Source organism: Eutrigla gurnardus, assembly GCF_963514095.1.
Source record: "Eutrigla gurnardus genome assembly, chromosome: 5".
NCBI lineage: Eukaryota > Metazoa > Chordata > Actinopteri > Perciformes > Triglidae > Eutrigla > Eutrigla gurnardus.
In genome coordinates, this window is record NC_139919.1 from 13,537,614 (window position 1) to 13,560,330 (window position 22,717).

At 40.9% G+C, this 22,717-nt stretch overlaps 1 protein-coding gene across 1 annotated transcript in view; it reads right to left on the reverse strand.

Annotated features, from left to right (window-relative positions):
• The window catches only part of rxfp1 (relaxin family peptide receptor 1), a gene marked incomplete at its 3' end in the record, with an annotated part of 84,674 nt that overhangs the window by 57,274 nt on the left and 4,683 nt on the right, over positions 1 to 22,717 (reverse strand). The window contains exon 2 of the mRNA XM_084009391.1: positions 11,568 to 11,705. Coding sequence (XP_083865517.1) covers positions 11,568 to 11,705 — 138 coding nt within the window. The remainder of the gene's footprint in view (positions 1 to 11,567; positions 11,706 to 22,717) is intronic.

Sequence of the window (22,717 nt, forward strand, 5' to 3'; positions counted from 1 at the left end):
AAATTAGCTCAGCAAAACAAGCCCCCACAAACCATTTGTTGTCATTCTGTATTGCTCCTAGTAGGATTTGGGGGAAAGCCTTCAGCAGTCTCTATGTGTGACCAGAAGAGGCTGCACAGCAAGCTGTATGGGCTTTGAAGAAAACAGAGCTAAACTCAGCAGCTGCCACCCTTGGATCTACCACAGACGCAGGTACATGCTAAATACATGATTCACAACCGGTATCTATTCTATATTTCTCAATGTCTTACACCAAGAAAAATAAATAAATCCCAGGTCACACCAAAACAATCCTCGATAAATAGCACTACCGGGAAGAGGAAACATATGTACTTGGGATTTTGGAGTGAACTGTCCCTTTAAGGATCAGGGTTATATTCTTTAGAATAGCCAGAAAAGGTGAAAATTGTGCAGTTTTCAAAAAGGAAGAAAAAGCATATGAGGTCAGATGCCTAATGTGTTTGTCTGTAAAAGGTTCACGTCTGGCCCTGTGGCCCACAGTATTAGTTTTTTAGCCGATCCATTATAGTAATATCTCTTTTTAACAGTTCACCCTTTCTGTCCTATAACTTGGTTGAAGAATCAGTAATACCCATGACACCTTATCTTATCGAACCAAGTGTTCTTGTGCAAGGAGAAAGACAAATGGATGGTGTAGTCTGAAACTGCTGCTGAAGCCCACCAACAAATGGGAGGCAACAGCTGGAGCATGAAACTATCAAGTGTGATGGCTTTTATATATTTTCAGATATATTTTCAAGCAGAAAAAAGCAGGAAAAGTTACTGCTTTGGAAGAGTTTGAAATGACAATGTTTTGCATGATGACGGAAAGAAAATCAAAAAAAGCAAAACTGCACTGATGTTGATTCAATCTTTATTTTCCTTGAATACAAACTACACTATTTGCATGATATAAAATACATCATAAGAAAAAAAACAAATAAACCAAAACATTCAAGTTTCATCATGTTCCTGTTATGAAGAGAAAAAGATTTGCAAACTTTGCAAGGCATTTCCTTCAGCCAACCTCAACGTTGCAGTGACTGAACAGCTGTTGACTTTTTGAATTATGCCAACCTTCTCCCAATACACCACACAAACCTGATAATTTGTTTTGGCTGGCAACAGAGGAAGAGATTGAGCCCAATCCTGTGAACAATCTACTGCCAACAACAGAAAAGATGCAATCGCATTAACGCAACAAGGATTTTGTCCGCCTCGTGGACAGTGATTTGAAAATGTCAGGCCCACTGCCCCCACCTAGTTTTGGCGATTTGGACATTTTTCGGCTCATTCAAAATGCAGCAGCCAGAGTCCTTCAACAGGGGCCATCCCTATGTTCCCTCAGCCCTACATTCTTCCCTAATGCACATTGTGCTGACTTTAAGGCATTTATTTAACTTTATTATTTTCGCCTAGCAGGTCTCCCTGGATCCGGACTGCACCGATGCTGTCTGTGGTCTTGTTTGACTCTTACCGCTTCCATTTTAAGACGCCTGACTATTGATTAAAGAAACTGACTAAAATCGGCATCTCGACTACTCCCGGGATTACTCCTGGGAGTCTGGCTATGCTTTCTGGTCCAGCAGAGTCCTCTGAGGTCCTGACCGATGCAGACTGCTAAGTGGCCTGATGTTGGAAACACCATATAGTAGCTCCACTTGCCCGCTGTGTGGCTGCTTTTGATGATTGATTTTTGTTTGCAGCGTCTTGCTTTTGTCTTGTAATTTGCAGACGGTCCCTGCGCACTCGTCCGGCTGCACATAGAGATCAATGTTCTCCGTCCAGACCGGGCGGCTTATTTATGTAAAAAATCAGGGTTTTGGTCCTTGTAGCTCGTAGTCTATGATATTACGGTGGGAAAGAGGCATCATTTGTGTTTGAAAACGTTTCTCTTCAGATTTATTGATCCCGAATCTGTGAATATATTTCCAACTTTACCGAACTCTTTATTTCACCTTATGGCAGGTTATTGCATCGTGTCACTGGGTCTGCACGGGCCGGACACTTTGCTCTTGCGGGCCGGATTTGGCCCGCGGGCCGCTTATTGGGGATGGCTGCTTTATACTGTTAGTTTATTATGACTATTATTATTATTAATATAAGTGGGTGACTATTCCTCAGCCTTCCTTGGTGTTTTGGTTTTGACATACGCGCACGCACTGTCAAACTCGCGCAGCTAAGGGGGGTCGGCGCGGGGGATGCCTTGCCATGGCGACGGGGGAAAACAGAACGTTGATGAACCAAACCAGCCGCGAGGATTTCCCCTTATAATAAGCGCTGCTGCCCTCCTGTTTAGGCCTATTATTGGAGCCGCTAGTTAAGTCCATTCAATGTGTGGGGAACACTGAATAGATATCATGACTAATACCATTAATAACACTATAGTATCATTAGTAAAAAAAATAAATAAAAAAAGGCCCTTCGGGCAAATGCCCGAATTGCCCGATGGCCAGTCCAGCCCTGAAGGCAGCTAAGTTATTGTTTAGACAGTCTGTGGTTTAAACACAAAGAGTTTCATCCGCTCTTTGTACAACTATGAGTTACTAACATGTGAAGCTCTGGGCATCCACAGACGGCTACAATATTGGTTTCCCCCATTCGCATTTATCGTTGTCATTTGCCTCATTCAAACTGCACAATTTGGTCTTTGCATTGACTATGCGTGTCACGCCGTGCAAAAAGTTTTCTTTGCTGTGTCTGAACACACAATTAAGACAGGAAACAAAAATGAAACCAGTGACAACTTTTTCCCACCTCTTCTTCACCTAACAAGCATCTTGAGAGGAACACACTTGTGACAAAGAGAGCAGCGATGCAAACTGCCGAGCAGCAGGATGCTTTCTGTCTGTTTGGTTCTGTGTCTCCGCCAGAGCGATGAAAGTCATGCGGACAGGAAAGCCAGTTAATAGGTTGTTAGCCTGTGTGCACTTTGTGGAGGGCGGTGGGGTGGAGGGGAAAAGGAAGCCAAAGACGGACACATATTACAATTCCACGCATGCTGAGGAGGATGTGCAGGAGAGGAATTGTTGTGCGAGAGCGATGGTGGACTGAGATGGGGATGAATGCAGTAATGTGCAGGTTCCTTTGCCTGGTAGCACCAATGCAGAACATTTTATTTGTGTTTCATGCTATTTTATTTCCCTACAAAAAGGCTGAACTCGACCAGAAAACAACTAGTATGGGACACAATAGCATATCAGGTTGAGTTAAGGAAACTTATGGAAAATCTACGCCTATTCACCACAAAATCTGCAGAGCCAGAGGGGGTCACACGGAAGAAAACTCTGAAATTGTACTTATGTACAGTCATTTCTACTAATAGTGTATCCATGATTGTAAAAGCCGGGGGTTGCACTGTTTGTGCAAATTCACAAAGGAAGGATGTTTCCCACACAAAAGGGTTGGAGGAACACTGTTCTGTTATCAAACCCCGCTATCGTTCTTTGCTAGGAAAGCAGCTATTAGGAACTTAACAATTATTTACCCTGTTTGTCTCTAGAACAGAGAAATGTCCATTAGCAATAATCCAAGCTGTGTCCATGAAGCACATGTCTTATTTTGTGATCTCTCTGCATTCATGAAACCACTTAGAGCTTTCCCCTCTCCTCTCCTTTTGTTTAAGCACCTTTATAATCTTAATGAATGTGAGACACTATCATCCACCAGCAGATGAATGCAGAGACGGTCACACCGTCCATTCTAGTGACATACAGCCCCACGCTGCTTTAACATCCTGGGATTTTTAGAGTTTTTTAGAGAGACTTCTAAACACTTAATGGAAATCTTGATAGTGAAAGGACTTTGTTCTAAATGTCTTTATTTTGGCTTGTTTTGCGAAGTTAAAGGTAGCAAGCCACGTTCACTGCTCTCTCATTAACTGTGATGACATCGGACTCAGGAGCTTGGCAGTATCTTTTTGTCAACTTTCTGGAAGCAATCATATAGAAAAGCAGGTGTGACAGAGTTAGAAAGAATCTCGATTATGAATTTCTTTTCACATGTGTATAGTTTTAGAGATGGTCCATCATCGAGTGTCGTATTGTAAGTGATTTGGCAAAGGAAAAGATGCAGGTGGGTGCGTGGAGCAATACCGCAATCTGTATTTGTGTTTAATGCTTTGAAATAGTTTTTGCAACGGTCAGTGACTCACATTTTGACTGTAAGCATCTTTTGAAAGTTACAGACAGTGCAGAAATAGTCACTTTGTCCATGAGAAGCCCTTTGGTCTTCATGTTAAGCTAATGCTAACTAGCTATCCATGCACTTGTTGCTCCCGGCTACAATTTTCTCTAGTAATTATGTTGTGTGGTAATTTGTACAGTCTTTGCTACACAGAAGTGCATTGTTGCAGTTGCATAAGACACTGTCTCACAGTGTTTAACATTCCATGCAAGCTTATTTGTATTCTTTATTGATACAAAGTTTGGGGTTGGTATAAAGTATAGTTTGTATTGCGTGCTGTGTAGAAAATCATAATATTAAACAATATTATATGATCACATGTTTATACTAGACTGTATAGAGTAAGAATACTGCATTGTAATGTGAATTTGTGTTTTATCAGTTTTTTGTGAAAGTCAAAAAAACACTTTCAAGATGGCAATGCGCATTCTTGCCTTTGTATAACACCCTGGTGATGACGACTGTGTGTTGTTGGTATTTTATATCAAATTACTGACACAACCAAAATAAGAGCAAGTCACATCCAAGGACACATCCATCACAAGTCCACAGCTAGACACTAACTGTTACACAAGGGATCAGGTGGTATTAGATCTAAAACGCATAAACCATCTTATAGCTATATACACTAAGATTCTTTGTAAACACTGACTTACTTGCTACCAGGAATTACACACATTATATATATGCACACATTATTATATTATTACATTATTATAATTACACACATTATATATATGTATATATATAATATATATATATATATATATATATATATATATATATATATATATATATATATATATATATATATATATTATATATATATATACATATATATAATGTGTACTATATATAATTATATATATATATAAATTAGATAAAAAAAGTAATTCAGCCTCTCTTCTAATGCAAACATGGGGAGAACATGAGAAAGAGATGGACAATTATGAAGCCAGAGTTTCACATTATACTCTAAATTCAATATCACTCCAATACCAAAAGTAATTTTCACTCTATTTTCAGGGTAGAGAACTGAAATTCCAAAAACTACTACTCTGTATTCCTAGTTATTATTTTTCTCATTCCCATTACTGTGTGTGAGTGAGTTAAACACGTCTTCAATGTTGCTTAACATTTTGGACATCTCCAATGCACACTACAGTACCCATGAGCCTTGGCTCCTCTTGCTTCAGTATGGAGAAGAAGACAGTCGCAGGAGCAAATCGAGTAGAAGCTAATTAATAACAGGCCTCAGGTGCGCAGGTGGTTGAGTGGTTAGAGCGCATGTCATGTACGCATATATGCAGCCAACCCCCGGTTTGAATCCCGGCAGGTCTTTTGCTGCATGTCACAACCCCCTCTCTTGGCGCTTAGTGATGGGATGTTTCTCCCCGAGATTAACCTTGGGGGGTAGTAGTTGGCTTAATTCCTATTTAAAAAAGCTTGTACCTTCAGCTTTTTAATCAAAGAACCAGATATTTTCAAATGCAGCAGTTAATCGTTTGAACCCTGCATCAAATCTGCTATAATTAAAGTAAACCTACCGATAATCCTCCAACAAGAATACTTAGAGAGATAACAGAAAGTCTGTCAATATTTACTTGATCACAGATCTGACAAACCTTCATTCATGATGCAACTGGTTGCAAATCTGAAAATGTAAAAAAAAAACGTTCACATTTTCTATCTTGAAACTACAACGGCGTCACAATGGGCCACTGTAGGGGGAAAATAGCATAGCATAGCAACGTCCGGGTCAAGCAATGTGTTTACTTCCTCTATGACCTACCACTAGCTTAGCCAAACTACCCGATCAACAAACACCCATAAAATGACAATTTTGCCCATATAAAATTAACCAACAATAACCATCAACAGCCAAGTGTCCTTAGGGTGGTGGTTGTAAAGACCATTTGGCCACCACTAGGGTTGGGTACCTTTCACATTTGAACCGATATCGGTACCGTTGCCGGTGCCTAGTGTTCGGTCTCGGTATCCAACGATGCTTTTTTCGGTACCTTACTGTAACTGAACTGTAACGACTGGTTTTAACGACTACAACATTTGATTACAGTTAAAAAAAAACTCACAACTTCTCAGTTTAAACATTTTATTAAACAGAATGCAAACACCCAAAACACACAAAACCCCACTGTATTACCCCCCTAAACATATAAAACATTATAAACACACGAACAGTATGGACGGTAAACATTTAAAAAAAACACACACACACACAGCCATGTGAACATTGTATTACCCCCCCTAAACATATAAAACTTTATAAACACACAAATAGTATGGGCAAACATGTTTTTAAAAAAACACACACACACAGCCATCTGAACATTGTATTACCCCCCTAAACATATAAAACATTATGAACGCACAGAGTAGGGGCAGTAAACATTTTTTTTAAAACACACACACACACACACACACACACACACACACACACACACACACACAGAGTCAAGCTCAAACAAGCTAAAAAAAACTAGCGCTGCTGCTACTACTACGCAATTCTAAGCGGTGTAATTCTTTTTCAGAAAGACCAGCATATCTACTCTTTTCAGGTTGTAGCCTTGCCCGCTCCACACTCACGGTGTCCCCAGCCGTAGAGAACACCCGCTCTGAGGGTGTGGAGGAAGCCTGTACACAAAGATACAAAGATACGAAAGTTACAGTTTCGTAACATCATCATACCGTTAGGCAACTCACGTTAACTCGAACACAGTCCACAGAACAGAAGTCAATAAACAGCTTTTAAGGGTCTTTAATTTATTTAAGCTCTAACCTACTTTTTGTAGATTAGTTAACGACCCCCAATACTGAACGTTAAAGTTAGCAGAACTTCACCGTAATAGGATAGCCTAGCTTCTATGCTAGTTGCTATGCCATGTTATGATTCTACGCTGCTGATTCTATACATTTTGGAATAACCAAAGGGTGGTGATAATAACATTACAACCGTTAACCAGTTATTCAACTTTGCACACTTCTACCAACAACCGATCCAAATACCTACATTACATAGTTAACCTACCTGGAGATGCCGGCGATGACTCCGACTCGATGTTGCTAGCTGCCGGTGTGCTGCTAGTTTCTGTCGCCGCAGCAATCGCGTTGTCATGATGACTCATGATCCAGTCGTGATTCAGAGCAGTGGGTGCGTTCCATATGTCAATGTTCACCATTATTTAAGTCATTTTAAGGAATATTATTCTGATTTATGATGTATGCCTCCCCCTGGCACAAGACACACACGTTTACATGTAAATGGAGCACTAAATTGGTCATAATTGCTTTCTGTTTCGAGTTGGACATAATGTTACACTCAGGCATATCAGCTGGTGCATTCTGCTCCGGATGTACGTGAAAGTACCGAAATTTGGCACCGTTGGATTTTACGTGAACCAATACCCGGTAATACCGACGTGTTTCGGTCGGTACCGGTAAAAGTACAGGGTTCGGTACCCAACCCTAGCCACCACAATCTGCTGCTTTTAACCAAGGTTGGATGTTTCACTGATGTGATATTTCAGTCACATATTACACCTCTTTGAGCCAAGAGGCATGCTTAAGGTTAAGCTCTGAATAAAGCAGCAGGAGGATCAGAAATCCTGTACAACACCCTACTGCTCCACACACAGAACATATTCACTGAGCACTGCATGTTAACAGGCTTCTGGAAACTCCACATTAACATCTCAAAATGGAGAACCAAAATGAAACTAGAGGTAAGAATACAAAATCACAATGACATTTGCAATAATGCAAAATATTAAATATCCAGCCATGAAGCATTTCCTATTCAGATTTATTTTTTAAATCGAGGTAAAAAGTATTACTAGATAACATATGTTTCATTGTTTTAGCTGAATGGGTATTTCCTGGGTATTTCTATGAATCAATTATAGCTTGAGTTACATGTTATGTAAATGTGCCTTTAAGGGATATGTCAATTACATCTGCAGTAATTGCTTTTTTGGCCACTTAGACAACAATAACATTGACATTTTATCAACTTAATTAATACAGTGACTGTGTTTCCAAACATCAGCTTTTTACTTACTGATTTGATCATTCATTTGACGTGTTTATGTCCCCCCAAAAAGAATACAAGTCCAACTCTCCTGAGGGGTATTCCATCTAACTGGCTAAGTGCAAAGCCGGGCTAATTTCGATAAGCCTCGCTACCTTTAGCGAGAGTTGCGTTCCATCAACGTGACTTGAGGCACTCTCCGCTAAGTAACCATGGGAATTTATCCGACCAAACTAGCCTGCCTTGGGGCAGGCTAACCATCAGGCTTACTTTAGCGGGGGTTTCAGAGAAGTATGTCTGTCGGAAACAACTGTACCAGCAGAAGGTTCCGCCAAGCCTAGTCCTCGTGATTTCGTCACGTGACAGACCAAAAATGACCAAAATTACATATATCAAGTACAAACAGACTATATTTTCATCAAGCGTCTTAGAATACACGCTTGCAATTAAAAAAATATGAATAAATCGTTTATTTTGTTTAAGACCAACTGGCCATATCATTATCTAAAGCCCCCAGTTGGGTGAGTGGTGATGCTCCTGCCCCCGGATGTGGGCATCGCAGGTTCACATCCCGGCGAAGACATCTCATGTGTTTTTTTTGTTGTTTTTTTGCCTGTATAATTGTCTTTAGATCAGAGAATTAGACCAACATTTTACCTTAACTATGATAAATATGTCATACAATTTCCCCAGAACCCAAATATAACTTGCAAAAACATGATAGGCAAAAAGATGTTATTATTAATAGCATGTATATCCCAATGACAAAGGCATTGCTGCATGCAATTTTCAGCCACATAAATTCCTTTCAGGTGAGTTCATTAATAGGTTCATTGAATGTGTTCATTGAATTGTTGAGATAAATGAGTTGGTCAATGTAGATGCATTTACTAGGCCTATCAAAAAAAAAAAAGAGAGAGAGAGAGAGAGAGAGAGAGAGTTCCGGACAAAAAAGAAGTTTCTCAAACTTCCATAGTCGGGAATTGAACCGTGGCCGGCGGCATGCAAAGCCGGCACGTTACCTCTACGCTATCGTCACGTTCGACAAATTGTAATCAGAGTTATATTAGAACATGTTACTCTTAACGGTACTTCCGTATTTAATCGTTCGGCAATTCTTGCCCAAGCAGCCTCGCGATTTTTATTTATCACTACAGTATTCCCTTTTTTGGTTATGATGGGTTTGTACTCCTCATACATTTCCATCAATATTTTTTGCGCTGGTCTTTTCTGCCATTTTCTCGATGATTCGACATTCAGGATTCTGGGCTGGCTTCATATCCCGTGAACGGCGTAACACAAGACAACTTTAACCTGGCTTGAATTAGCCTCAACAAGGCGCGGCTGAAATGCGTTAATGGAACGGGTTTAGCCGCAAGTGGAAGTTGGCGTTAGTTCTAACCAGGCTTAACCAGGTAAGCGCCGCTTTAATTAGCGAGTTTGGTGGAATACCCCTCTGCTCTGTTTTGTTCAACGAGTTCCCCAGCACTCTGATTTAATGCCCCCCCATTAATTCTGTCAACAACAAGGAGTTCCGCTTGGTGAATGCAACATGGGTGGATATTCATATAGTCATGCCTCTGGAGAGTCACTACGGCTTTGTCTGCTGCTGGAGTTACAAAGGTACACATCTAAGTGAAATAAAAGGACCATTTACTATAGAGTAAATGTCCACCATATAACACTGTATTAGCCAGCAATGTATTAATAGTGATGGGAAAAGTCATTTTTTTATGTTAACATAAAAGGCTTTCAACTTTAACAAGCCCAGACAAAACCAGCACCACTCCTGGACACAAAGCTAAAATCAGATCACAGGCCTTCCAGTGGGTGACTACATTGAGTCTGGGAATGGACGCAATTCAGGGGAATTCATAAATGTCAGTTATGATAATTAGACCATTTGTGTTTTGATTGATTATCACCTCCCCAAGATCCATCCAGGAAATCAGGCACAAACTGGAGTTTAGCAGAGCTGACGAGGCTTCAACAAACACAGGCCATCATTTTTAAATGTTACCTGTCATATTTGGGGTTCTTTGGATTGACAGCGTTTTATTTTGTTGACAATAACTTTGTTATGATTGGCACAATGTCCATTTGACTAAGGTAGCTGCAGTGTTGGAGTTCTTACATAATATATTTTATAACAACTTTCATAACAGTATTCCGTATGTCTGCTGGTTTCTTTTGCCTACTTTGGAATGAAAATATTACGTGTACTGAACTGAACTTCTGAAGGTTCTCTCTGCAATATTCATGCAGAATCATTAATGAGCTAGCCACGAAGACTGGCTAGCTGTAATGATCAAGTCAGTCACCATGTAGCGCCCAGCCTCCGGTTCCCTCTCAGGTAAACACGGTTAGTACTAACAGCAGAAACAGTGCTGACAGAGCTGTTAGCGGCGAGCCGCTGGCTCAGCCGTAGCCATATTGAGAGTTGTCTGGAGGAAATAAATACACTCCGAATTTCGAATTGGGCGTCTTTAGAGAGTAACTTCAAAGCCTGTTTTAATATGCATGCTTTGACAATACAAAAAACCAAAACATTATAACCCAGACACCGTCAACATCATGGTTATCGCAAGACCACAGTCTCCCTGACCCCATCATGGCCATGCTTTGATAAGGTCCCTGTACTAACAACAGGAATTTCAATGCAACAATGTAACGATCAAACCAAAGGGGTTTGAAAGCAGCTGCAGAGTTTCCTGCACCCCCACACTGCCTGGTGTATTATTAATCCCTCTTCGACCCCCATTTCTTCCCTCCATCATTTATCCTCTGGTCCTCATTCATCTCCCCCCACCCGTACATGACATTCCAACAAACCAACTTGCTTACCTAAAAAATATGGTATTTTTTGGTTATATTATAATATAATAATATCATAATTTGATCCATCCATCTGCAAATACGTCTTTATTTCACAAAGGGGAGGATCACATCAATATCCTCCCAGTGTTATGTCGTGCCTGCCTATACTGTTTCACTTGGAAATAAGTACAGACGCTAGATACCCTTGAAATGCTGTTTCAGCTAAAGTGAAGCTGAAGCTAAAGTTTCATACAAACTCTTGTGTTAATGTCTATATTGGCTGGGTAACTATGCACAGGTGACCAGACATGATCATACATATAAAATAATTTATCAATTTAAAAGGGGATGCTGTGTCAAGTTACTCTTAGAATTAGAAGACTCCTTTTGGAGAGTTTGATTTTCACTGTATTATCATTTTTTACTGCATGTGACCCAAAGAGCTGGTAGGTGTAGGCATGAAGTTAAACTGCACATTGTTATATAAGCAATTGTACAAGTAGAAACAATGAATTACCACAGTTCTCCTCATCCGCTTGATTTCCACAGTCATCAATGCCGTTGCAGTGCAGGAGCTGAGGGAGGCACATGGTCAGGTTGCCACAGGGGAAATAGCCAAGGGGGCACGCTGCCTTCTCCTCTGTGATATTGAGTGCTATAAACAAAACAGAAAATTGAAGAGTTTTTAACAGAGACATGTTGCGAGTCAAAGATTTCAGTTAACATTTGCATCCATTTATTTAAACCCATATCAAAAGGCTCAATCGATGCTTCATGGAGCTGTACTTTGTACAATCGTACAGTCATTTATGGCTAATTGTGCTCTACTTCAGAGTTAATTTGCACAGGCATCAAAGAGTACAGACGGCAATTGTGGTGAATGTAACAGACTTTGTATGCCACAAAGCTGGAAGGGGAAATCCTTCTTTCCCTCATCTCAGCTTCTATTGATAATTAACATTCCTTATATGTGCGCCATAGTGTGTCTGCCTTATCATGCCTCAGGTTCAATATACAGACGATCGGCAATGCCAACCCGACTGCGGATTACACACAGTCGAGCTCTCTGGCATCCCTGCCCTGGGCCCAATTAAGAAGAGAATGTAATTTACGATTCACCTTGTTATCTACGAGGCACTTTACAGTCTGGTGTATTGATCTATCACAGCAGTATGTTTCAACAAGGCTTTTAAACATTTATCACTTTTTGTCCTTAATTAGGAATAAAATGTAACTGCAATATGACGCAGTTATCCCTAATTTATGAAATGTAGTCGGCATCATTTACATTAAGGTCATTTTAGCTATATTCTTATATGTTCAATATCAGAGTTACACACCAGCCTTTCAAACCCAAGGAGGTATCAAGGAGCGGTCACAAAAAGCTTGGCCTGCTTGGTTGGTTAATGACACATTATTGAGTTACATAAAATTATATTGATAATTTGAATATACTTGCTCTTATTTATTCAGCATCATTTTCTAATTATAATGTATAGATCTTCGGTTGAAACGCCAGATGTGTTTGCTGGTTTCATAATGTCAAATTTGACTCCCAGTGTTTTGCAAACTAAATAAATAATGCTCTTGCACTATTTATTCAAACAATTCATTGTCCTGCTGAGCAAATGGACGACCGGCTTCTGACTTCAAATATCTGATGCCGTTGACCTCTGAGTATCAACAGCTCCTTCCACTGAAGATGTAATTAATATCCTGTAAAATGAAAGAGTTCATGGTCCCATTAAATCAAAAATAACTATTTTCCTAAGGCATGATGCTCTTAGGGGCATATGTACTACATAATTCACACTCAGCATGACATGCCTCGAAGCAAACAGATCATTAAATGAAGACGAAACCTGTGCCAATTAGTTGGGCTAATACTGAACTTCCACTAATGACAGCCTAAAGCAGCTGTTTGATTTATAAACATTTTTTTTGCAAAAATAACCTGCAAGAAGCAGAAGTATGTCAGCAAAGAGCGTTGCACATGAAGCTGTGTGCACAGTCGCCAGGGCAGCAGAAACAGTCGCATTCAAGACTTGACGCGTACACACAGACATCCCTCGCTGCAGTGATTGTAATGTGAAATGCACAGCTGGAGAAGTCAACACGTCTAGAGCACACAGAATATGCTGGATCTAAATGCTTAAGAGTTCACCGTTTAAGATAATGTTAGCATGCCTGCAGCCAGCGTCTACACAAACTAACTAGAGGAAACAAAAACTGTAGGGAGAACGGGGTAATGTGAGACACCCCTTGTATCTGGCAACGGAACACATTTGTGGTCATGTGACCATTATGTTTTCAAGCCTCTCCCATTTCCCATTGGCCATGAAGGAGAGGACCTCATTGTGCTGTAGTAAGCATGTTTTTTTTTTCAGAAAAATATTTTTTTTGCATGTAAAAGTACATTTTCTTGCTGTCAACTCAATCAACTGTTGTGCCAAAGCAAATTGATTCAGGTAGAACAACTTATGTCATACATGTTGATGAACTACCAACATAAACCATATGATGATTCTAGCTAACATTAGTCTTAATTGCTAAAAGAGGTTGTTTTTTCTAAAATGGTGTTGGTGGGGTAAAGTGAGACAAATGCTGCGGGGTAAAGTGAGACAGTGTCTCATGAGACACAATTAAAGTTTAGTCTTATATTTTAATGTAATATTACATTACATATGTTTTATTTTTAATGTCATAAACATTGTAGAAAAGCCATCGTGCCAAGGAAATACACCAGGAAGACAACCTGGGGCAAAACACCCCTTGAAGAGATGGAGAGTGCAGCCTCTGAGGTCAAGGAAGGAAAGAAGTCCATCAGAGCAGCTGCAAGCCTCCTACGATTCATAAAGAAAAAAAAGAGAAAGGGGAAGTAAAATCAGTAGCCTGGGGTGCATTAGCTGAGGCAAAGAGAATAGATGAGATGGAGGAGGTACTTGTCAAAGATTCAAGACAACTAGCTTAACAGTTCCATGGCCTTCCACCAGTTAAGTACCGTCAACTGGCATTTGAATACGCAGAGAAAAACAATATCCCTGTCCCTGCCAATTGGACAAAGGCACAGTCTACAGGTAGGCTAGGGTATGCAAGAGATCACATGATTCTGTAGGTTGACTAAGGCCAACTGATCTTGCCACAAAGCTAATTCTTATATTAATGAATTGTCTACTCTAGGTGAAGATTGGTTTGGCAGATTCCTATTACATTCGAGCTGGTTCTGATTCCTTCCTCTGCTCTGACGCCCAGACACTAGCGGTCTCTAAGGCTACGTTCACACCGCAGGTCTTAATGCACAATTCCGATTTATGGCTCAAATCCGATTTTTTGTTTGGCTGTTCACATTACCTCTTTAAATGCGGCCTGTCTACGGATTCCTGCTCCTGAAGTGACCCGCATGCGCAGTTGATCATTGATGACATCACGCCACAGCGGTGTTTACGGAAGCGAACATGGCAACGGCAACCGGTAACGTGGGACTGTATGGCTTCATGCTAAAAACAGTGTGTGGCGGCAGCCGGCAAATTTGTGAGCGGGTGATTGCACGAAGGAGGAAGAGGAGAAAGAAAATTCACATTTTAATGATGGCTCTATGTTTTGGCTCCCGCCCGCTTTTCAATCAACTTTATTTGTCATTCATTTACAAAACAGTGCAGCGCGGGTCAGAATGATGTCAAAGTCGCATTAAATGCGACCTGGCTGTTCAGACTGCGGTCGCATTCAAAAAAATCCGATACGTATCCGATTCAGTACCACATTTAAATGTGGCCTGAATCTGATTAGAAAATGTCAGATTCAATGCGACTTGTGCTGTTCACATTGTCAAAAGCAAATCAGATATGGGTCACATATGAGCGAAAAAATCAGATTCAGGTCACTTGTAACTGCGGTGTGAACGTAGCCTAAGGGTCCTGTGTTCTGACCCCCAGACCGGTTCTATCTGTCCTTTGAATGTTAATTAAAACATTTTGAATTGTATTATGTTGTATTTGATTTTGTTCGAAGTTACTTTCAAGTGTTCAGAAAAAATGTGCTTAATTTATTTATTTGTTTATTTCGGGCATGTCAATTAAATCGTCATCATCACACTTCTTTGTTCAAATAATACAATACACATGGCCGAAAGGGAAAGCGGGAGAAGCCAAAGCTTATCTAGTCCCGCCCCCATTACCCACAGGATAAAATCTTCATCATAATCTAATTGACCAATCCCCATGATTCTGTTACTAGTCTGACATTAGTTCTGGAATGTGTAGCTGTCAAGCTAGCTGTCAGGATTGTAACTGCTACAACAAGTGTTGTTATGGTAGTTTCAGAGTGGAAAAAGGTTGGTTCACTTTACCCCCATGATTTCTCTGGTCTGTCTCAGTTTACCCCTAAACTGGGGTAAAGTGAGACACACCACTTTTTTAAAAACAATCAAATTTTCTCTGCCCTTCGTCCTGAATACATTCTGATCATTTCCATCGCTAGGAAACACCCTGAATTGGAAATGTGTTTACTCATATCGTTTTAGCTGACTAAGAGGGGACCAAATGTAAAAAATGTCTCACTTTACCCCCCTCTCCCTACTCGAGTAAAAGTATTGTTATTTTAGAATAATATGACTCAAGTAGAAGTAAAAAGTAGTCATCCAAATAGTTACTTGATAGTTAATAGTTACTATAGTTACTTAACAAAGTGAAACTACAGAGTGAACAGAGAGATGCGTTAAAAATGGGGGGATTAAAAGTAATGATTTTAAAAAGTCAGTGGGATTTGTCCCTCCCTCATACTGTGGGTCCGACAACCATGATTCAAACAGTTTCAATGTGAGGCCAGGGGTGTTTTGCCTCTTCCGATCCCAATTCACACGCCTTTGTTTTGTAAAAGTTGCGTTTCTTCTTCACAAATATACTCAAGTAAAAGAAAAAAGTCAGTTGCATTAAAACTGCTCTTACTCTTACTACCCACCTCTGCCCCTTATAGACAGCAAGGGCCCTAGTTTCGTACACTAGGTGCAGTCGGGGCTCAGCGCACTCCTCCCGTCACTCCTACCCCCGCAAGTGGGAAAGAGGGAGGAGAAAAGGCGTGAGTGGGAGACGAGGAGGAGTGAAGGCGTGGAGTGGGATTAACACAGCCGATTCAGATCGGCATGAAACTTCTGCTGCACCAAGCTGAATCTGTGACGCCTCCCCCTGCTGCACCGCCACACCCATCTCGGCGCAGGCGACTCACCAAACTGGCAAACTGACCGTGCGCAAGGCTGCGCTGGTCGAAACTTGCATTGCGCCGGCTCCACCACCCTGCGCCACCCTGCACTGTGCCACGAAACTAGGGCCCCAAAACTCTAATTGAAGCATCACAAACTTCATCAATACATTTACGTGATTATTTGGCTCGTTGTTGGAGATAACTGGGCTGTTCACTGTGATATCGTCATGGTTGATATTAGGGCTGAACGATATATCGTTATCGTATCTATATCTAGATATGAACATTCAAGATATTAATATCGAAAAAGCAACGATATAAACGATATAGATTTCCCCCGCGCTTGCCCTGCATGTACAGCTCTGGCAGTCACAATAAACTTCATTGTTACGATTGCCCATGAATGCACCACTATGGCCAGCCAACCACAAACCTTATTTCAAAATATTTGGTTTTCACCGAACCGTAGTCATATTCGTATCGTATAGATATCGAGATAAATGGCATGAATATCGAGATATGAAATTTTGTCCATATTGTTCAGCCCTAGTTGAGCATCTTTAATAGTATTAGCCAACACTCAGCCACTGGCTGCACCTAAAACTCCTTACCAACATGATTTTAGTCACCACAACGCTGTTTGATATTTATTACTATATCCAACACTTTAAAGTGATGGTTCGGAGTGAAATGGACCCTAGGTAATTTCCACCAAGACATCCAGCCAAACACCCCCTCGGAACCATTTTTAGCGATGGTCCGCAGTGGTCAAGATAGGGCGATCAGCCGAACGGCTTCGTAATAGCGTTATGGTACTTACAGTATATGTCGTAAATTTCCCCACTAATAATGCATGGAATGTTACCAAACTTCTGCAGTAGTACACATAGGGTCTGTACTCACAAAACGAGGCATTTTAAAGTTTGTAAGTACATCAGGAGTTTATTTAAAAAGAAAACTTGCCTGATAGCTTCTACTGCTTAAGCTACGCTGTTTGCGTAGACGGAACCCGTGTTTACACAGCTTCTTCTTTTTTGGTGTTTAATGGCAGTCGGCGTATACCCAGCTGTTTCTGTGACACGAGTTTCACGCCAGCGTATGAAAAAGTTTCGCCGATTTTTTATAAATGCTTGTCGACCTGATAATATAAGCATTCATAAAAAGAAAAATTAAGCGAAATCTTTTCATACTCTCGCATGAAACTTGCGTCACGGAAACAGCTGGGTATACGCCGACTGCCATTAAACACCAACGAAGAAGAAGCTGTGTAAACACGAGTGCCGTCTACGCAAACAGCGTAGCTTTAGCAGTAGAAGCTATCAGGCAAGTGTTCTTTTTAAATAAACTCCTGATGTACTTACAAACTTTAAAATGCCTCGTTTTGTGAGTACAGACCCTATGTGTACTACTGTGTACTACTGCAGAAGTTTGGTAACATTCCATGCATTATTAGTGGGGAAATTTACGACATATACTGTAAGTACCATCGTGCTATTACGAAGCCGTTCGGCTGATCGCCCTATCTTGACCACTGCTGACCATCGCTAAAAATGCTTCCGAGGGGGTGTTTGGCTGGATGTCTTGGTGGAAATTACCTAGGGTCCATTTCACTCCGAACCATCACTTTAAGTATGAAACCAGTAGGCTATTCGCAAATTGCAGACTATTAACAAGGCAATATCACAGTATGACGCACAGTGGTGCTGCTAACAACACAGCGGTGCTGCTAACACAATAACAACACCCTCGTGACTGACCAACAGGCTGCAGGTTATACGGATGTTTTGAAGTTTATCTTATCTGTGGTTGAGTACATTGACCACACACAGTTCAGCCATATACTAGGATTCACCTTGTCGTAAATTAATTTTCCCCTAAGAATGTGAATATAAATGTTAAGCTAAGAATTGTATACCCTCTTGTTGAAAGACATTCTAACAAATCACTACCCGAGGAAAAGTAACTATAAAAGAGAGTGACATGTTGAAGGTTATGTTTTTTTTATATGTATTAAAATAGCTTTGCTTTAGAAATTAATCTTACGTACAATGACAAGGTTACACTCAACTGTTGCCACTAGACCGTAAACTCTCCTTCTGCGAGTGAGAGTATTAATGAATCACCATGGCAACTCTGTTTCCAAGCCATATGGAAAGCATGTTATCCATTTTCTAAAAGAAATACCAAACAAATTCCCCATTCCCCAGTGTAAACTGTTTTTTTTTTTTCGAACCAGACATCCTCACAAAGCCAAATTATTTTGGTCCAAGTCATTTCTGGGATGACATAATACAAAAGCACAAGGAAACAGTTGATATTTATATGATTAGTGGAAAAAAATAGCAATAGCCAACAGCTATTATAAAATATTTCAACATAAAAAATCTGTAGAAATGAGAAGCCCATGAATTAACAACTGTGAATCACATCCATCACTGTGGATCACAAATTTCCCATTAAAGGGATAGTTCGGAATTTTGGACATAAGACCTATTTTCCAAGTCAGCCGGTGTGTTCGAGACGTCTGGAGACATTTTCAAGAAATTTCATTCAGTTATTCTAGTGGCCGAGTTCGCTTGTGCTATGGCTATGGCAAGTCAATGGTTCTAGTTAGACAGGCATTAAAAGCAGTCTTGCCCACTCCACAGTGCACCCGAGGCAAATCCATTGCAACGGCAGACTATCGACGTATATATCTGTGTTGATAGAATGTTTGAAATAAAACCAACCTTGCATTTTTAAGGATTTATGTCTCAGCAGCAGCAGCAGCGTGTCATACTTCCTAGTAGGCTATGGCAGCGGCGGACTGATATCACCTAGCACTTATAAGTTACCGGTTCTATAATAGTTTGTTTACCTGCTGCCATTGCTACAGACGCAGAGTAGCCTGCAGTGCTAGTTTCTTCAATCTCACAGAAATCGCCACTTTTGGAGAATATAGTGAAACTTTTGAAGACTACGATGAGGAGTTTTTTTCCCACCCAAACCCAACCGTACCTGTACGAGCCTGAATATACAGAGGAAGAATTGCGTGAGAGGGATGCTCAAAGTGCAGAACGTGAACGAGCGTCTGTGGAGACCGAGATAGCCCCCGCTGGAGCTGAGAACCGGGACTGAACAAACGGAGACTGGTGGTGCCAGGAGGGAATCCCCTGCAACGCGTCCGAGGGTTTACGGTTCTCCAGAGGGAGCAGTGGTCCGGGTTCGCGGTGCGTAATTGTTGTTTCGCGTGGCCGTGGACTGCCCGGTGTTTGAGTGAGTTCCAAGGGCTTTTCAGACAGCCTTGGGGGTATAAGTGCCGACAGTTTGGCCCGGTTCGATTGCCTATTTACGGGCAGTATTTCGGGCTGCGCGTCTTAGAGTTTTGAGTCCGACGGAGCAAAGTATAATTCCGCTGCTGCTGAGAAACTAGTCCCTCAAAAAATGGATGATTCATGCGATGCGAGTTTTGTTTCAAATATATTATTGTAAAATATTATTCTATCAACGCAGATATGTACATCGACAGTCTAGTGTTTTAATTGATTTGCCTCGGGTGCACTGTGGAGTGGGCAAGAATGTTTTTAATGCCTGTCTAACTAGAACGATTGACTTGCGCTAGCCATAGCACAAGCGAACTCGGCAACTAGAAGAACTGAATGAAATGTCTTGAAAACGTCTCCAGTCGTCTCGAATACACCGGCTGACTTGGAAAATAGGCCTTATGTCCAAAATTCCGAACTATCCCTTTAATAAAGCTTGCCGGTCAACAGTATAACTTCTTCAGAAAGTACATGCACTGGTGAGCGACTAGAGACTTTCAATTCAACCACAGAAAAGGTTCATGAAGCTATAAGGCTAGAACTGAAAAAGGATATCTTGGATCACTGAGCAGCAAATGACAGTTAACTTAGCATCATGTCACGAATCAAAAATCTGCTACAGGGGCAGTAGAGCCCACATGAATAAATGTGCAGTATATTCCTATCACATTTTCTGTATTTTTTGAGTTTTGAAGCACTGCAGTTCAAATCCCAATATTCAGACAGAGACAGACAAACGGAAAGATTCCGAAAAAGTGTCCTTTTTTTATTTGAAATTAACGGTGAAACTTGAAAGTTTATATTTGCTTGGTTTAGGGGCCCTGACACACTAAGTAGACACCCGGCTGTTGGGCCACTGGCGACACCTCATCAAGCGTTTTGCATCTTCAGTTAAAAGCTGCACTCAAACACACTGCAAAGACAACAGCTGGCAGCAGCTGTCGACATGCATCTAGATAGCGTGCATTTGTAAGAGGAAATGTCTACTCATCTGTATTCATAATGAAAAATAAAAACCTCATGGGAAGACAAACAAAACAAACTTTTCAAGTAAACTTCATTGTCCTTGTCGGAAAGATTTCTTGGCCTTTATTACCGTGATGATCGGCCATAAATATTCACCATTTTTAGACAACTCGTTATCCATCCATCCATCCATCCATCCATCCATCAACTGTGACTGTTTCTACTGTTCAGGGTCGGTAACTTGGATTTCAGTTTTACGTCTTTATTTTCAGAATAATCTCATACTGATGAAAGGGTATGCATAGAGTTTTAGGATTATAGCATCAGTCTGAAGAAAGAATATACTTTAGAAAGCATTTCTGTAAAGATTATTTGTCTTTTTGTTTTGGAATTTTTTTTTTTTTTTTTTTTTTTTTTATACAGACATTGTATCCTCATTTTGCTGGAATAAATTATTCTGTATTTATTCCAGCAAATTGTTTACTTTATGACAGAAAAATTATTGAGCAAAATCACTAATTAAATCAATCAATCTACAGGACAGTAATTGGTGGAATTAAATGACAGTCTTTAGACCTGCAGCTTATCTAATGGAGAGAGGAATTAGGTATGGTATCACTTTAAGACACATTTATATAATCAGGGCCTGTTCTGAGCATGCAGCTTTAAAGTGTCTAAAAGTTAACATTACAGTAACTCTTGTTCAACAGAAGAGGATGAAAGAAGAAAATGTCTGTTTACTAGCTTGACTTCTTCACTGGTTGTTGTTCTAATACAGTACTGAAAAGATGCAAGCGCAAAGATGTTGTATGCTTCTCCTGGGGGCTAAGCATCTCCTATCTTTAAATCCTAGAGAGATGTTACTTGAAGGGGGTCTAACTGGCTATGAACCAGCTCTGCTTTCGTGCTACACTGGCTATAGAAAAGCATGAGCCGGAAAAGCTGTCACTTATCTGGCGATAGCTATGTGCACTGTGAGTGCATGAAACCTGAGGGCGCGTTCAGACTGTACCTTTCCATTGACGGACCTCATTGACTTTGCCATGGCTTGTGTCACTTTATGCTGAAATGAATTGTGGGTCCGCTCCGCTGCATTGCTTGCGTCACTCGTGTGAAAAAAAAGAAATTGAGAAAGGGTCCACCTTTGGAACAAAAAGCAATATGTTGACCTAATAGTCTCTTGATGAGGCTCTCTGACCCAGAGAATTGCTGCCATTGCTGTCCTCCACACAGACCTGTAACCCGCAGGACACGCTCTAGAACAGGGGTCTCAAACTCAACTTATCTGTGGGCCGCTGGCGGTAGAGTCTGGGTGAGGCTGTGCTGCATCAAGTATTCCCCAAAAAAGGGGTTCAAATATTCAAAAAAAAGTACAACGATCCAATCTTCTCAATCTTTACTAAATTGTCTGCTCATCGCCAACCTTTCTCTTCACGGCAAGTTTTGAAAAAGACATAACTGGGGCTGGGTGACAAAAAAATATATATTTGCACTGGGTGACAAGATATATTTTCCCTCCACACTGTGACAGTCCTAGGCCTGTCGCAATAAGCAATAAATGGATTAATCGCATGATAACTTTTAATGAGCTCTGTAACTTTGCCAGCCGCGATAATTTTCATTTTTCACTCCGGTGCATCACCCTCTAACCCTCGTCACGTGTCGTGTTAGTTACCTGTCAGCACACAGTCTCTGTGTGGGGAGGTGGCCCTCTGGTGTAGAGCGCAGCATGAGAGCCCTCAGCCCAGAGTGCAGCATCGGAGCCCCGTGACAAACAGAATGACCACGGTGAATCACTCAACCTGAATGAGCCGGTATGTTGCATTTGTTCGAAAACAATAGCAACTAAACGTGGCAATACAACAAACCTGCATCTCCACCTAAAGCATAACCATCCAATGCAGTTTTCCCAGCTGGGGGGAAAAAAATACTACAGATGGGACATCCCTGTCTTCCCGACAGTCCACAATCACGCTGGTGTTCAGTGTACAAACAGGACAGTGCAAAATGGTGCGCACTCACAGACTGTGTAGATCGCTTGATTGCTAAAGAGATCCCTTTAGTATCGTTGAAAAGACGGCATTTTGACAAATGCTGCAAACATTTGACAGCCAGTACAAATTGCCTGGGAGAACATACGTGTCACAAACGGTGTAACGGAGACAGAGGCGCAGTGTCTGTAGGCAGGGTGCACCAGGGTTTC